Genomic DNA, 17,415 nt, shown 5'->3' with positions numbered 1-17,415 from the left:
GAAAATATTGCAAATTATAATGTTACAGGGATTTAGAGTTACGTTGTATACATACTATACTTTTATATTACCCATTCTGTTTCAGTGTGGCATTGTGCAAGCATAGAAATAATGTCTCTGCATTGAATTCTTATTAAGTGCATCCTTTCAAAAAGAAAATGAAATAGTACATGCTGTCTGTAAATTTCGAGCTAGAGTCTGTAAAAGGGCTGCACATACGAAAGGAAACTGTCAACATTGCTGTTTGTTCTATATACCCCTCACTGCTATCAAGATTTAACAGTTTTTACATATTTTTATTCTAATCTTTAAATACTATACGGTTATTTCCACATGCCAATATTTCTGCTGGTTTGAAGCGCTGCAAAGGGGTTTGTGCTTTAATCATGACGTTAGCATGTAATACTTCTGTGATGCAAATTGCTTTGTGGTGAAGTGCCTTTTTTCTTTTTCTCACTGTTGTCTATTGATGCGTATTTATATACAGATTGCATAAACACATGAATCATTTCTGTCCCTCCACACCTTTGAAACTTCCAACTTTGCTTGTAGGCTCACGTGGCACTGGGCGGTTATCGGTTTCTTTCTGCTCGCATCGTTAGAATGGCTTACATGATCTTGTATTCCAGCTCCTAGTGGCAAATGATGGGTTCATAAATCAAAGTCAAAGGGTGGTGTTTGACTGAAGTTGAGTGATTGGATCTGTGTACGTCTGCACTAGGTGCTCATTCATGAAGTAGGCTTGCAGTTGGAGTGGTAGAATTACTCAAGAAGCATTAGTGCCGTATTTCTGGTTAGATTTTCTCCTAGTAGTTCCTGCTTGCTGCACTTCAAACCTTTCACTGCAGAGCATGACACTAGAGCTGCGCTGGGCAAGGGTCTTCAAAGTCTGGAAACGGCAGGTTACGTTTTTCCACATATTTCGGCAGTCGTGTTCATGTTTTCTTTGCGTTCCTTTTTTGTTGAGAGAGTGAGATCTTAAAAGTATGTATTATAAAGTTCCTTTGCCCATGTGCTAAAGTGATATAATGGAGCGGCGCTCTTTTTTCTTCAAAGCACTGCATGTTTGTAATGGGCTGTGTGATTTTGGCCAGTATTTCTTTTTGCTGCCGATGTTGCTGTTGTAGGAATGCAAGAACAGCAGCTGCAATTTCACCAGCAATGTGTGGCCACGAGTTGATTTCTGCTTCGAAGGTTGTGGAATTGATGATGTGGACCTACGTACAAATGGTGTGAGTGGCATGCACAGACTTATATGGAGTGCGTTTGCTCTGCCGCTGACCTATAGCCTTTAACTCTCCAGCCTAGGCGAATAAAATGTATAAGCAATTGGCATGCAGTTTCCTTTCCTGTGCTTGTGCATCCCGTCCTTGGGCTCTGCAGGTCAACACAGAACATTCAACAGCTGTGTTTTTTGTACAAAGATGGTGAACCATGTTTTTATTAGTTGACGTGAATGCGTGCAGTGCTGCACTGTGGTGTGGTATATACATTTCTGTACAGTCTTTCTCAGTCGAGCAGTACTAGAGGACCGGCCTGCTGATTATGAATGCCGCTATAGTTAAAGAAACCATCAGTGGCGGCTGTAGGCAGCCATCTGCTGACTTGGGAACTCCACTGCCCGTGCGGTTCAGCGTCCTCTCTGGCTGAAGTGCAGCGGGACTTGGTCTTGGCGTTTCCACTGGTACCTCTTGTGCCAATTCGTTTTCTGAGTGGACCTCCTCCTCCTGCTCCTCCACTTCAGTTTCGTCTTCCTCCTCCTGCTCCTCCTCTTCTTCCTCCTCTTCCTCTTCATCTGCTTCCGTAGTTACTTCTACTTGTGACACATTTTTCAGATCCTCAGGATCCCTGCAAAGGCAAATACAAGCATATGGAGAGTTTTATTGGCAGAGCCTAAACATTGCAACACCTATTGAAAACAGCTAGTATGCATCACGTGGCTTATGGGTTATGATATTGACACGTTATTTGCTAATGTTCTCTCTTTTTTTTTTTTGCAGCTGTTAGCATGTGGGAAATGCAGAGTGGTAACTGCTTTCCATGCTGAGGTTTCAACCTATTTATCATTGTTGTAGCTTTAGTGCCCAACTGCTTGATGTATGAGGCAAGCTTTTCATCTCTGAGGCAATTCCTGCACAAGCGCTGCTGATTGCAGAACATGGTCTTAGTGGCCTCGGAGTTTCTTCATGGTGCTGGCTCTTACTTTTAGCATACTTGCCAATCTTCCCAATCGCTCACGCAGACCAGATTTTTTACTCCAATTTTCGATTATAGAATGACTGCCCTAGGTCTCGTGATAAGTTACCTCTGCTTGCATAAGAATAATTTTTGAGAAACCAATACCATGGAATCTGCAGCTGCATCACAGTCATTAGTGTCATCATCAATGGCCGCACCAGCACTACCGGCACCATTGGCTAAGCATCTGATCAATGCCAAATCAAGCCAGAGCCAAAGTTGCTGTGGCTCATAGCATTTCATGTTTGCTGTTGCAGTTCCTTGTATATATGTTTGGAGCAGCTGGATCACCTGTGTATGGAGTAGTGTAAAGCTAGAATTCTCATATGCTTAAAGTCATGACACTATCAAAGCCCAAGAAGATATGCTCGACATTTTTTTTTTTTTTTTTCCAGATTTATAGTCGCTCTGAATTTCCATGCTTCATGACATAAAGAAAAAGCGAACATTTTGTATCTGGCATAACTTGTAGATGTCACTTCAGTGCATTTCACAGCACCAAAGCTGATTTGAAACTGACTCAATGTGTTTCACAACCGTCCAAAGTCTGCTGCTGGTGAAGGGTCACCAATGTGGACCACGCTTTGAGCAAAATTACTAGAACAGATTTTTGAAACTAGCAATGTCTGCGACTGCAAGGTCCGGGCAAAAGGATTCATTGGACACTGCGAATAAAAAATATCCCGATTTTCAGTCTCGTTAGGTTGGCAGGTGTGCATTAGTCACTTAGGGCTCCTTGTGCAGTTTGGAACACTAATCACTTAGGCACTGTAGACTGTAGCTTAGCATAATTGTAGGACAGTGGCTAAAATTGATGTCCATGCTTCTTTAACACGTTTATTTTTCTTTTTGTATTCCTTTTCTGCCTAAGCATTCATTTTTGCATTGTATACATTTGGTCATGGCAGGACCATGTCTGTTAAAATCATTGTGCATTGTTTTGGCAACATTCGTGCTATTGTCTAAGCTGGTGCCGTAAAGTAGCCAGTGTCCCTTTGTGTAATACACAGCAGCAGGCATTTGAATAATAGGTGGCATGTGATTATGTCAGGCGCACCAACCATGCGCAAAGAGAGCTTTCAGAATCCTGCAAATATGATGTCGGGCATAATGTGCCTGACAGAAAGTGAAATGATTAGATATCTTGTGCCTCAAAGCCTTATGGAACAGGAGTTGGCTGTCTATTGTGTGAAACTAAATCTGGATTCTACGCGTACGCTTAGTCGAAGTCGTAGATGTCCTCGTCATCCTGCCCTTCTCTGTCGCCAGGTGTCACAGTGAGCCGAATTTTGAGCGAGGCAAGCACGCACAAGGTGGTCATCAGCGTCCTTGTAGTCTCCCTCCCCGAAGATGCATGTTGGCCATCCCGGTCGCAGCTGCTAAGGAGAAGGACGTCATGCATTAGTGGCACATACCACCGACCGATGCTGCGAATCGGTCTCTAATTCGCACTGGTGCCTGTTTTTCAAGAATGCCTGGGGTACCGAGTCTTGTGTACTGTGACATTCATATTTGGGCCAACATGTTTTTTAAAAGCACAAGGATTATGTGCTATCACATGGAGACTCCATATTTTGGGATGTACTGTACTGTTACGTTTCAGATACTGTACAGTAATGCTATACTTCAGATAGGTGCTGCCTATGTCACCCCTACGGACAGCTGGCAGCTGCTGTACTTTGTCGCATTGTATTGGAACTCTTTGGATGCCTCACCCGTGTTCAGAGTCTGTGCACCTTTGCATACATCCTCTGTGGGCAACATGCACCTCCCTGGCAGTACTGCTATTCTGTTCTATATGCTAAGCACTGTCTCATATTTCGCAATATTTCAGTAGTCCATACAAAGAGGAGAGCGTGCCTTATTCGTAGCGTTCCATCTGCATCGTTTGCTTAGCTTGTGCATCGATACCTCCTGGCAAAATGGTGAGCTGGCTCAAGCCAGCGTCATATCTGTGTGGTGCGTACCTCCTGATTAAGTAGCGCCTCCAGACTTCGCAGACTTCGCGTTTTGGTCCCAGCCCCGTTGTATGGCCATCCACCGCCAGGTTCACAAACTCAGGATGTGCAGACGTGTAGCGTGGCCAGGTGGCATTGGAGAATGGCACTGTGGGTGTCCTGGGGAAACAAGGATCAGCCAAGCAAGGTCAGTAAATGCCAGCGCCGCACACCTTTCAAGTGAACTAACTTTAGACAGTGCTGTTGCATTTTGTCACAGGTATGTGTTCCGTGACGTAGCTTTGCATAAAAAAAAAAAAGAAAACAGTTCTTACTGTCAGTTCTTGTATTTGCTTTGCGTGCATAACTTGAGGTGAAATTGCCCACAAAACTAATATTGACCAATAGGTACCACTGCCGCTGCTGAAGTGCTGTAAACAGTGATATTTTGATGAAACATCAATAATGGCCGAGTCAGGTTTTCTGGGAATGTTAAAATTATTTTCACATGCAATTGTGGCTGCCAGCATCCAAATTTTAGTTCTGTTAAAAATGAATTGCAGAAAAAAATGCCTTCATGTGTAAAGAAGGAACAATGGCCCCAACACTTCCAGTGCAGCAGAGTACTAGTACATAGTTTCTGTAACTCGAGTGGCCGTCATAACCAGAACCATGGCAATTGGAGTAGGTCATTTTGGTTAGATCGCTGGATTTGCAGCCCTCAATAAAATAGGTTATATTATTGGTTTGGTTAACATCTCAAAGCGGTCGAGGCTGTGAGGAACGCTGTAGTGGAAGGATTCGAAAATTTCTGCCTCAAGGTAAGTATTAGTGTTTTGCAAAAAAGACAAGCGCGGAAATGTCTTATACTTCTGATTCTTGCCTTCCCTGAGACCTCTGGCCCTACGGGGCTGGGACGATAGGTCAACGCCGCTTGCGGCGGGGACTAGCCAGCTACCGAATTTTTATCTGTTGTAGGCCGCCCTTGCACCCACCACCGTTTAGGTGGTGGCCGACGGCTGTTGTAGCGCGCCTTTTTCTCTTCCCCCTTCTTTTTCTTTCTTCTCTATATTAATATGAAGAAGGGAGGGCAAAATAGGTCAGGATTTTGCTACAGCATAGATATTCAGCTATAACCGACGATGACGACAGAGCTTGAGATTAGTGATCAGAACAGAATTGTAGTTGGAGTGTTGCGGTAGTGCACATCATGTGTTGCAGGGTCTGTAAAGCGTTGTATGAATTCAGGTGTCGCAATTCGTTTTAGCAGCTATGTGCGAGCTTGAATCGCAGTTCTGCTCACATGTGATGTGCACTACCGCTTCACTCCAACTACATTTCTGTTCTGATCTCTAATCTGAGCGTGCAATAAGGGCAGAACTGCGATTCAAACTCGTCTATAGCGGCTAACACACACGAAAAAAAAATTTGGAGGACGCTTAAGCTTCGCCTTCAAGAGTGGAACGCGATAGCGTTATTGCACCTCGTCGAGAAAACTTACTAAACGCAAGGGTACTGGGGCATCCTCGCACCGGTACCCGCGCGGCCCGAAGGGGAGAAGCGGGTGAGCGAAGATAGTGATGTAACGAAAGGAAAGACGCTTGATTCTACAACCTGTGAGGGTGCACGGCGAAACGTCAGGGGCGAGTGGCGCGCCACGTGTCGGGGCAGCGCCGCACATTGCGAGGAGGGGGTCTGTGTTTGCTGCAAGATGGCTCTGCATGTACGCAGAGCGCAGAAGAAATGTAGCGGAAACTTACTTCGCTACTCGTGTAACTGCGACTCCTGTAAGCAACATGCTCATAATTGCCGATATACACTGCAGTATAACGTTCTACGGCATGTTTCTAAGGCAACACCGCATTCACTAGAAGCGCTTTTGTACCGCTTTCAAGCATCGAACTCGTGGCTGAGTTTTTTTTTTTTTTTTTTGGCTGAGTGGTAGCGTCTCCGTCTCGCACTCCGGAGAACCTGGTTCGATTCCCACCCAGCCCATCTTGGAACTTGCTTTTTATTTATGAAGTGCATGCCGGGATTTATCGCTCACTGGACGCCGACGACACCGGCTTTTCTGCGACACGAGCTCCTTCATGTGCAAAGAAGGAACACTGGCCCCAATAACCAATGGGTTATATTGGTTTGGTTAACATCCCAAAGCAGTCCAGGCTATGAGGAACGCTGTAGTGTAGGGCTTCGAAAATTTCGACCACCTAGGGTTTTTTTTTTCAACGCGCCTACATCAGACAGTTCACGAGCATCTTGCTTTTCGCCTCCACTGACAGGCGACGAGGATTCGACCACCGTTCAGCAGCCGAGCGCCGTAACTGCTGAGCCACCGCGGCTGACCAGGTTAAATGAAATGTTACTAATTAAAATGCAAACCTTTAAAAAGTAGTCAAACGTAATGTGATGAAGTAGAATTAAGCATATCAAAAAGATTGGCGTGTCCAGCAATCGATATCTGGTTGCAACTTGTGGATACAACTGCGGTATTTTAAGCGGACCTTTCCGAGACCCTGCCTTCGTTTCGATCTTTCCGCACACCACGAAAACGTTAAAAGGAGTAATGGCAGTGCCCCGCCGGGGTGGTGCAGTGGTATGACGCCCAACTACTGTGCCGGAGTTCCCGGGTTCGAACCCGACCACGGCGGCTGCGTTTCGATGGAGGCGAAACGGAAGTGGCGTCCGTGTGCTGTGCGATGTCGGCGCATGCTAAAGATCCCCAGGTGGTCGAAATTGCTCCGTAGCCCTCCACTACGGCTCCCCTTTCTCTCTTTCCACTTTCACTCCCACCCTCATCCCTTCCCTTACAGCGCGGTTCAGGTGTCCACATAGCAAGTGTGACAGATACTGCGCCTTTCCCTTCCTGTGAACCAATTATTATTAATGGCAGCAGATTAGATTATATGGATTTATTGAAAGGAAAAGGCAGAGAGGTTGGCCGGCAGCAGCTGCGCGATAGGCATATTAGGCTATTTCTACGTCAGTTGTTTCCAAACTTGCAACGTCGCGGTGAATGGATGCAGTGTGTCGATTCGATTACGACTTGCAATTTCCGCTAGACTATATGTGGACTTCACTGGGCGAACAGCTACTCCGCAGCCAAGGAAACGGGCTTGGAAGCGCCGATCGAAAATGTATACCTGAAGGGTGCTTTTTAAGGTGTATCTTCACGTCCCTGCTCACACCGGTACGCTGCTAAAAAGGCGTTTTGTTCGCGATAGCACCCTTGCAATAGGTGTTCTTGCGGTCAGTTTTTGGAACTCGAGAAGAGCTTTTTCGGGACAATGAAACGACCCGCCGGGGTGGCGCTGTGGTTACGGCGCTCGACTGCTGTTCCCAAGGACGCGGGATCGAATCCCGGCCTCGGCGGCCGCCTTTCGATGGCGGCGAAAAGCAAGGCGCCCGTGTGCTGTGCGATGTCAGTGCACGTTAAAGAACCCCAGGTGGTCAAAATTTCCGGAGTCCTGCACTACGGCATCTCTCATAGCCTGAGTTGCTTTGGGACGGTAAACCCCACAAACCAAACCAAACCGAAAAGACCAGCGCGCGAAGCTTAATGTGCATATTGTCACAACGCGCCCTGATATACCTTTACGCGCTTGCATCTCCACTGCCACACACAGCGCCGCTTTGGGTGTATTAAGTATATGAGGCTGTGTAGGTGTGATTCGCAATAAAGTTTTTTCAGCCTCAGCTTCGACTCTGAAAGCCGTCAATGAAGAGGAGGTCGGTAGTACTTTTTTCGGTTTCATTTGTATGCGACACACGAGTATATTATGGTCGTAACACTGTGACCTCTTCATTAACTTAAAATGTACGCACCGCGCAATCTTTTCGATTTAGTTTGTAAGATTCAGTAATCTCATTGTATGTGATAGCGCAATCTTTTATTCCCTTGCGTTCGGGCTGTTCTACCGCTGCTCGGTAGTAGAGATCTCGGGCCAGCAGGTGCGCAGCTTCGTTGCCAGGGGCAGACTCGTGTGCTGGTATCCATGTGATGGATATGGTTCTAGTAATGGGATTTGTAAGAAGAATCTTTTCGGCCTCCTCTGAGATCCGTCCTTTTGCAAAATTCCGGACAGCCGTTTGCTGTCGCTGATTATAGTTTTGGCCTGTGCCAGTGAATGCGAGCGCTCCCCTTCAGCTGTGCTAATGTCACGGGTGCGTGCTGAGGCAGCGATTTTAGGTGCACCTTCTTTATTTACTACCGCCGAGACGGCTGCTGCGTGTCGTGCGCATGATGCGTCTACATAAGCAACTTCCTCGACTGCTTTGTGTTCCATTCTTTTAGCGATGGCTCTGGCTCTGCATTCTCGATATTTAACGTGCACTGACGTCACACAGCACGCGGATCCCTCTTCGTTTCGCTTGCATCGAAACGCAGCCACCGGCGGTCAGGTTCGAACCCGGGTGCTCCGGCACAGTAGTCAGGCATCTTAACCACTGCGCCACCGCGGCGGGGTGTTTCTCGGGAAGGGAAGGCGCCGTATCTGTCACACTTGTTCTGTAGATAGGTACCTGAACCATTCCGTAAGGGAAGAGAGGAAGATGGGAGTGAAAGAGGAACCGTAGTGGAGGGCTACGGAGAATTTTGACCACGTGGGGATCTTTAACGTGCTCTGACATCGCGCAGAGGAAGGTGCAAGGAAAGGGGATCATTAGATCACATAATATGGGAATGTGCGAAGTCACCAGGCAGGGCTAAAAATATACTAAAGACACCTGGGAGACTCTTCTGCGAAGCTCAGACTCAAGAGCCCAAAGAGAAATTGTTCAACTGGCCGAAGATCCGCCGGAGTCAAGAACTACCGGCCTGCAACTAAGGCAACTGTCCCACCTTCCGGGTCTAACCCCCGAAGAGCGGGATAGTCACTCTGCTGGACAAGTAAAAGTTTTCTCTCTCTCTCTCTCTATGGTTGGTTGCTCCTGGCCCTATGGGGCTGAAAGTGGTAGGTCACTGCCGCTTGCGGCGGGAGCTATCTGCCACCATATTTTTATCTGTTGTAGGCCGTCATTGCACCCGCTACAATTTCGATTCTTACACCGTGTGGACGACAGCTGTTGCGACGCGCGTCTTTCTCCCCCTTTTCTTTCCTTCTCTATTTTCTCTTCTGTCCGCACGAGGCAGCGGAGGTGGCTTTCCAGTAGCAGGCCCGTGCATATTCTTTTCCTTCTTCCTTCAGTCGCAACGACATCGCGCAGCACACAGACGCCTCTCCGTTTCGCCTCCATCGAAACGCAGCCGCCGGCGATCGGATTCGAGTACTGTTTCACATTACGTTTCATAATTTGCGCCTCGCCCATTACAGGGATGTCGGCAACGTACTGACATGTATAGGCCTTCCATACTCTCTCTCGAAGTTTGTGCTGCCTGCCATAAGGCAGAACGACCTGCTCTCTCTATCTCTTCTTTTTTTCTTTTTGTATGCGTGCAGCCCACTTCGTGCGCAGCTTCAATTCTCGTGTACGACCATGGATGGATGGATGAGAACTTTTATTGTCCACCTTAAATTGAGGCCCCTTGCTCCCCACCCCCCGGCACGCAGGACGGCCATGCTGTTTGCTATTACGTCATTCGGTGGCATTTCGTACCCCAAACAAGATGTCGTATTAGTTTAAAAAAAAAAAACACGTTTTTTAAAGCCCTGCAGCGCGAGGAAATCAATACGAGACCGAACCGGCGTTGGAGATGCGCAGGAAGCGATGTCCGCGGTAATAGCGTCTACAGTGGCTGCGGCATCTAGTTCAACCTGCAGCTGGTATGTGCATTCGTTCGGCTAACAGTTTGGTGCAAAGGAAATGTCATTTTCAGCTGCTTGGTTATTTTTTGGCAGCGGCGGAGCGAATTAAAGTGCATGACATCACAGTATAGAGCAGGCAGTTCGAATTTGGCACCATAGAATCACTGCATCGCGTATTACCGGACGTTGCATTTGTACTTGGAGTTTCCTGCCATCTCGCGTTCTGCTTCGGTTTCATGCAGAAAAAAAAAAACGTCGGATCTTTAGTACTTACCTTTAGGCACACTGCGGAAATCAAGAAAACAAGCTCCTTTGTTTCAAAACTGGTATCGCATCGCCTGTTCACGGCTTGGACGAACGACAGAAATGCGATAGTTAATTAGTGGGGTTAAGTTTATTAGTTAACCGCAAACCTCATTATCGCGATATTCTATGGCGTCAGCTTCAGGCTCGCGTATTTCCTGCCCTCCAGAGCCGACCTCGACCTCGGCCACATCATGTCCACCAAAATCACTCAAATTCATTTCAAGCAGTGGAAGGCTAAGCTAGAGAGAGAGAGAGAGAGAATAAATTATTTATATAACGTAATTACGCGGGTGGTTCACGTCCGGGAAACCATTGGTGAATACGGCCCTCCAGGCCTGACCTATCAGCTGGCGCTGAAGGGGGAGCTCTGCGAGTTCGCGCTTGTCTTTGTCGTCCCTCCGTCCTTCGCGTATTTTTTGCGCTATTTTTTTTTTTTTATCATGAACCGTCATCAGAAAACTCTTCCTCCTCCACTGCTCCCTTCCTTTTTGGAATAAATACCCAATGGGGGAAAAAAAAACAAACTTCAAAATGCGACAAAATATTCTATAGTTCCATCGTAAACATCAGAATTTAGTGCAGTTTTGTAGTACTTTCCTACAAGTCTGCAGTTCTTTCTGTTGTATTTTTTTAGACGTTACGACGGAAATTTCTGTAGTTACGAGGGAGAGGCACTACAGACAACTACTACGGAAATTTCTGTTGTCACAACAGGTTCACTGTCTAAAGTTCAGTTCCGTATCCGACTCTTCGTGACCCTATGGACCATGTCACGCCACGCTTTCCAGTCTCTCACTATCTTCCTAACATCACATGACTTCATCTGCAGCGCCTCGAGGATGCCATATCTAACCATCGCGTTCGCTGCCTACTCCTTCTCCGGTAACCTTCAACCTTTCCCAACATTAAATATTTCTCCAGCGACTCCTCTCTTCTCATCAGATGACCAAAGTAGCTGAGCTTTAACTTTAGAATTTGACCCTCCAATGAGCAGTCAGGGTTTATTGTCGACAATATCGATTGATTTGCTCTTCTGGCAGTCCAAGGTACTCTCAAGAGTCTCCGAAAGCACCACAATTCAAACGCGTCAATTCTTCGGCGGTCAGCCTTCTTCACAATCCAACTCTGGCATTCATACATCACAACTGGAAAGACCATAGCACGAGTTATACGGATATTGGTTGGCAGACAGGTGTCTCTGCTCTTTACTAGGCGGTCAAGGCTAACCCCACTCAGAAATCCCGTTGTGACAGCAGCGAATATGTAATTTTTCCAACTAGGCAGGAACGCTCTGACGTGGCCAGCACCAAGTGAAAACGCGTGGTCAGCGGTAGCTGCGAACGAGACGCGACTGCAGCGCAGGCGCTTTAATTAGAGCCCGCGGTCATGCTCGATCCTGGCAGGGCCACGGCCATCGCGATAGGGTGCGCAGGAGTTTGCCCGCCGTAGCGGTGCCGTTCCATATTGCGAAATGGGCCGCTCTCCTTCACCTTGCGACGACGCTTGCACGTCCTTGCGTTTGCTAATGAGCGAACTGGATTTATCTTATTTGTTTCGTATCGCAGCTCGTCGACTGCGGAGTGAAAGCTGTGAGCGCGATACGGCGGCTTCCAGACGCGTTTGGTTCGCGAGAACGGTACATTGCAGAAGCCACCGCGTTGAGCTCTCTACTCTATTGCAGGGAAGTTGCGAGGCGGAATTTTAGATGTTTTAAGGATTAAGTGGTCTTTAGTAGAGGTTGCATTAATTTCCTATAGTTACTCCGTTGGCCATAAAATTAAAGATTGTTTACGCTGCGCTCTCTTAAATCACAGTATACATTCTGAAATCGCCTGTCTCTGACTGGTATTTAATTGTATGTCGATGAGTTCGCTTCTCTACATTCGACAACCCTTGTTTTTTTATGATACCGCGTTCCTATGAAATATTGTGATCCTGGTCAGACTAGGCAAGAAATTAAGGAAAACTAAGTTTGTCCACCCTGGGTTTTTAACGTCCACTGTCATCGCGCAATAGTGGCGCCTTTATATATATATACACACACACACGTTTCATCTCAACGAAAAGCGGCCAGGTTCGGGAACTTGGTTTACAGCAGCCGAATGCCGTAACGTTGCATCCACCCATCCGTCCATCCATCCATTCATGAGCCACCGTGTCGGGTCGTTATTAAGACTACATAATTGTGGCGTTTTTCATTTCTGCCTTTATCTTCACCCTTGTCTGTATTTTTTTAGCACTGAAGCTTGAAGATCTACCCGTGCCGGCCAACTGTCGCGGCTTTGCATGCATGGTTACCCTGTTTTGGCGAAAGCGGCGACGGAGGCGACCATGGCGCGCATGAAGCGCTCCTCCTGCTCCGTGTACTCGACGGCCTCGTAGTTAGCACGTTCCGGCAGCACGGCGGCAGTGTAGCGGCTCGGGTCCTTGAAGAAGGGCAGTGAGCCCAGGATGAAGGGCACGTCGTCGCCATGCGACGGGCCGAACGTGGCCGGCCAGAAGCTATACGAGGGCCGATGTGCGAACACGTGTCGATACACGGGCAGCCCCTGGTCGGCCGCCACGTCGGCGAAGAAGTTAGAGGCGCACACAAAGAGGCCGTCGCCGGCCGCCTCTTTGAGAATGCGCAGCACCTCCGTTTTCTCGATGGCAGAGTCGTCCTGGTCTTCCGGGAAGTACACCTTCGTCACCTCCTTGGTCTGGCCGCTGGACACCTGCGCGCGGCGTGTAGGACGTCGTATATCATCAGCCAAAGCTGCTGCTGCAGCTGCCTTGGGAAAGGGTGAATTACAGAATGAAGTGAGAAAGGCGAGCCGTAATTGCCTTATTAATTTCGACCACCAGTGGTTACTTGGTGGGTATAGACAGCGCACAGTACTGCTTTTATGCTCTGTCATCTGTCACAAGTTGCCTCACATATAGAGCGGAGGTTACGGGATCTCCTGCCTCACATATAAAGCGGAACTTACGGAATCTCCCCACTCCTCCGAGCATGCTTTGACATGACTCTCCGGGGCAGCGACCGGCAAGCGTGCGTCCTTGACGATGGGCCGCAGCGCAACCAGCCGAGAGTATAAAAAGGCAGAGCGCAGCACGCCCGCGGCAGTGCACTCTGAGGAGATGTAGTTTCTCGAGCAACTCTACCGCCGACGCTACCGATCAACTCTGCGGCTACGACGCCTCATCAAACAAGAAAGCCGTGAGAATTCCCTTTTGCCACAGACTGTCGGTTAATTGAATATTGTTTTCGCCTAAACCTTTGATCTGCCTTAGTATTTTACGCTGCGTTTTGTTCATTGTCGGGCCTTCCATCTTGTCATTTACCGAGTCATATTTTATCACTGTCGTGTCGTGGCATGTTTTTTTTTTTTTTTTTTTTTTGTTCGATTACTATGCAGTGTAAATTGGACTACTAGCTATAAATAACTATTTGGAGAGAAAAAAAAAGAAAATTGTCTGTCTTGAACTTATTCCTCAATCACACACCGACACACGTTCTATCGGGGACAAAAGTCTGTGGACCACGCACCTTTCGTATCGGCCAGTAGTCTCGGACCATACTTATCGACGTGAAAGTTAGACTTTAGTTCATTCATTTGTGCTAGAGAAATAAGGTTATAATTCTTTTACATCGTGGTGCTAGTGCAAAATCATCAGACGTGTGGTCCAGAGACTTTTGTCCCTACCTGTACGTCACGGGTTGACCGGTTTAACCTTTGTGTCCTCAAACCTCATAGAGGGACGGCGGGTAACCGTAACGGGGATCCCGCGCCTCTGCTGACTGTTAAGGGGGGGGGGGGGGGGGGGGGGGGGGGTTTGTGACACATCTTAAAAATGAGATGTGCTTGAATGACAACTCCGGTGTTTTTTGTTTTTTTTTCATCATTTTGAGTTACCGACTGCATTACATTCCTTGCCCTAACTCCGACACAACAAATCGTTGTTGTTGTTTTTTTGACACTGCAAGTAGAACTGCTTTCAAAAAGAAAAAAAAAAGCATCAAATCGAAACGGAAAGTTTCATGGTCATAAATGTTGACGAATCGGCGACGTTACATACAGTATTGGAAAAACGCCCGCACGCGCGTTTTGGATGGGGAAGTAAAGGCTGAAAATCATGACGCAGTGCTTGGGATAGCTTAATACATATCTCAAAATTGTTTGATCAGGCGGGGACCGGACAGTTACGTGGCCCGTGGGCATGATCATGGGAGGAGAAAATGAAACTTTTTTCCTCTATGAGTATATACAGTGTACTAGAATATATTATAACACACTGTAATAGGTACAATGCTTGTGACTTCACTAACGAAGTGTCCACAGAAAGCATCTGAACTGAAGGCAAGAAACTGCACATATTAAAATTGAGTTGCGCACGGATGAAATATCGCACGGCGTCTAGATAAGCTAGAATGCGTCAGGCGGAGAAAAACCTGTAGCAAACCATTTAAAAACGATGCTAATTGCGCACTAATCCATTTGCTTGTATTAATTCCGAAACCGAGCCGGAAATTCTTAGGCAATTAAACGGGCAAGCAGAGCTAATCATGCATACTCCTAAAAAAATCCGGCGTTAGTCTCACGCAGTAGAACGCATTATTTGAGAAGGCCTACTGTTGTGAAATAGACTAATCTTAGGGCAAATCGCAGCATTCAAACACTCAAAATTCATAAGAATAACTTCCACCGCCATGTTTTTTTATGTGCAGGTCATCGGAAATTCACTTGAGAATCACGATAAAAATTCAGACTTTATTTTAAACTGTCTAAGGAAATGTGAGCGATGGAATCGAAGGTTGAGGCAAAAGATTGGGAAGGGTGGCAGATTAAGTTTGACCAGTGTCCACCGACATTGTGCACCAACCAGGAAGTTTTATATAATTTCTGCCCTCTTTTTAAATGTGGCTCAAGGCTCGAATTCGATCCCGTAACGTCGTGCTCGGCAACTATACGGCACGGCGGATAAATGCTGTAAGTAAAGAGAACTGCTGTGGCAGGCTAGGTCATAGATTCCAGATAATGCTGGCATAGGAATCGAGTTATGTTTATGTAGAATAAGAACACCATGGAGAACTGCGCCGCCAAAGCGACGTCTCCTGCCTCACGCCGCAAATTGGCTCGCCAGAAAAAGCGGCGCGACCTTGGCACGGATGTCTGTTAGCAAGCTAGCACTTTTTCGCCGGTTCTTCCTCCGCATTCAGTTGCCAGCATACTTGGAATAAACAGTTCGGAGGCAGGAACTCAAGAATGTTCGCTAATTTCCGTTCGGAAGTATTCTCTGGCGAGAGTGCAGATGACCCAGAGCCGTTTGGCCGGCAAACGAAGACTTCAAGGCGAGGAAGGTCTCACGTACGAGATAAGAACACGCACCGAATTCTACAATCAAGCCATGTCTTACCTTGAGCAACGCGCTCAGGATGAGTGTGCAGGTGGTGCGGTGATCAATGTCGACGTAGCTTCGTATGTTCGGCGCCAGGTGGAAGGCATTGTACATGAAGAGAGAGCCTTCGTCCTCCATGGTTCCGACCATGATCTCGGTGCTGCGGATCTTGTTTCGCCAGGTGCTGACGTGCGAGCAGTCGGTGGGCAAGTACTCATCACCGCTAACGGGCGCATAGATGGTCTTGCGCGGGTCCACGCCATTCACCAGCCGCAGGAATTCCTCCTTGTCCACACGTCGAAGGCATTTCATGACATTGGCCAGTTCAGCGGGCTTCCCGTCAGCGCATCCCACGTTTCGCGCGAGACTCATGACGCTGTCAACGCCTCTGGCTGCTATGGTGAAAACGGTGTTCATTGGGCTCCCGCTCAGCATGATGATTCTCTTTAAAAGGCCCTCACTGTACGGCGAAATTGTGTGGATAGCTGCAGAAATGGCGCCGGCGCTCTGGCCCAGTAGTGTTACCTGATTCGGATCACCGCCAAAGAACCGGATGTTCCTCTGGACCCATTTGAGAAGCACGTTCTGATCCCACAAACCCAAGTTACCTGGGACGTCCTTCGTGCCCGCGGAGAGGAACCCGAATACGTTGAGCCTGTAGTTAAAGCTCACAAAGACTAAGCCTGAGAGTGCGACGAAGTTCGCTCCGTCGTGAAGAAAAATGGCGGAATCTCCCCACTGGAACGCTCCTCCGTGGATGAATATCACGACGGGTAGGTTTGCCTTGCATGAAACGGTGCCCTTGCACGCGTTAGTAGGTCTCCACACGTTCAGGTAGAGGCAGTCCTCCGAATTGACCTCGTAGTAGAGCGTCACGTTGTCGGTGTGGAAGTGGTTCGTCTGAGCGCACGGCGGAGGCTTGGCCGTAGCCGTGAGCGTCCCATTCCAGGGGCCCACCGGCACGGGTTTTCGGAAGCGCAGGTCTCCCACGGGCGGCTCGGCGTACGGGATGCCGTAGAAGGCGTCCACTTGCCGCCCGCTCACATTCAGCGTCTGTCCCGAGACAAGTCCGTTCTCTGTGCGCACGATCGGTGCATCCTCTGGGAGCGCTTTCAAAGCGGACGACATCAACAGTAGCGAGAAAAGTGTAACGGCTCTTGCCGCGCTTTCGAGGGCGTTCATCTCTCCCTGCCAGCCTGCCTGCTCGGTTCGTTGTGCTTCCTTGACTGCGACTCTCTGTGTGAGTGTTTGGGTGCCAAGAAAGACGCGAGACCGCCTATAACGGCGCACGCTCGCCACTTTCTTGGCTCCGGTCTCGGGAGGTTAGACCGCGGGCGATAACGGTGCTGCTTTTCCCGGCAACCTTCACCCGGAACCGGGTGGGAGAGGCGGTGTTGCGTATACTCAGGGATCTCCGGTTATAACTCGCGTTCCTGCATATATTGTGGTCCGCAGCAGCGGGTCAGTCGCGGGCAATGAACGGTGGGACATTTGCCAAATCGTCTGTGTGTTTATCTTTCCATGCGATTGCGCGGTGGAGTGCGATCAACAAAAGTAGTCAATCGTTATCGGTCCGCTTGATCTGTTTCCCAGGAAACTTGTCGATCGGGTGTTTTTCTTTTATCTTGCGAAATCTCCTGGAAGGCTTACCAAAAAAAAAAGGAAATGAAACAAAAACAGAGCGCAGTGCGTAGGTTTGTTACGTAGTCGTGCATGGCTCGAAAGCACCTAATAGTGAATGCGAATTGTCTGACGTCAAGGTTTGCTGTATGGGATGTCAGTGCAACGCATAGGAACACTGAAAAGCATGT

The 17,415-nt window shown here is 48.0% G+C and overlaps 1 protein-coding gene across 1 annotated transcript; it reads right to left on the bottom strand.

Moving 5' to 3' along the window:
- Positions 1-1,422: 1,422 nt before the first annotated feature.
- On the bottom strand, positions 1,423-17,064 carry LOC146185268 (acetylcholinesterase-1-like). The gene is made up of 4 exons (XM_084606221.1): positions 15,623-17,064; positions 12,524-12,939; positions 4,206-4,355; positions 1,423-1,848 (listed from the first exon to the last, which is right to left on the bottom strand). The coding sequence occupies exons 1-4, from the start codon at positions 16,784-16,786 to the stop codon at positions 1,524-1,526; spliced, it is 2,055 nt and encodes a 684-aa protein (XP_084462347.1). The 5' UTR covers positions 16,787-17,064; the 3' UTR covers positions 1,423-1,523.
- Positions 17,065-17,415: the final 351 nt, after the last annotated feature.

Source organism: Amblyomma maculatum, chromosome 6 (assembly GCF_055883805.1).
Source record: "Amblyomma maculatum isolate TAMU_Amacu chromosome 6, ASM5588380v1, whole genome shotgun sequence".
NCBI classification, from domain to species: domain Eukaryota; kingdom Metazoa; phylum Arthropoda; class Arachnida; order Ixodida; family Ixodidae; genus Amblyomma; species Amblyomma maculatum.
Note: the sequence above shows the minus strand (reverse complement) of the source record. Positions and strands in the feature narration are given on the sequence as shown.

Coding starts and splice junctions, on each gene's coding strand:
- LOC146185268 (XM_084606221.1), bottom strand. CDS start 16,786: ATGAACGCCCTCGAAAGCGCGGCAAGAGCCGTTACACTTTTCTCGCTA. Junction 4,356..12,523: donor GCCGCTTTCGCCAAAACAGG/GTAACCATGCAT, acceptor TTGTTTCCCCAG/GACACCCACAGTGCCATTCT. Junction 1,849..4,205: donor AGGCGCTACTTAATCAGGAG/GTACGCACCACA, acceptor TTGCCTTTGCAG/GGATCCTGAGGATCTGAAAA.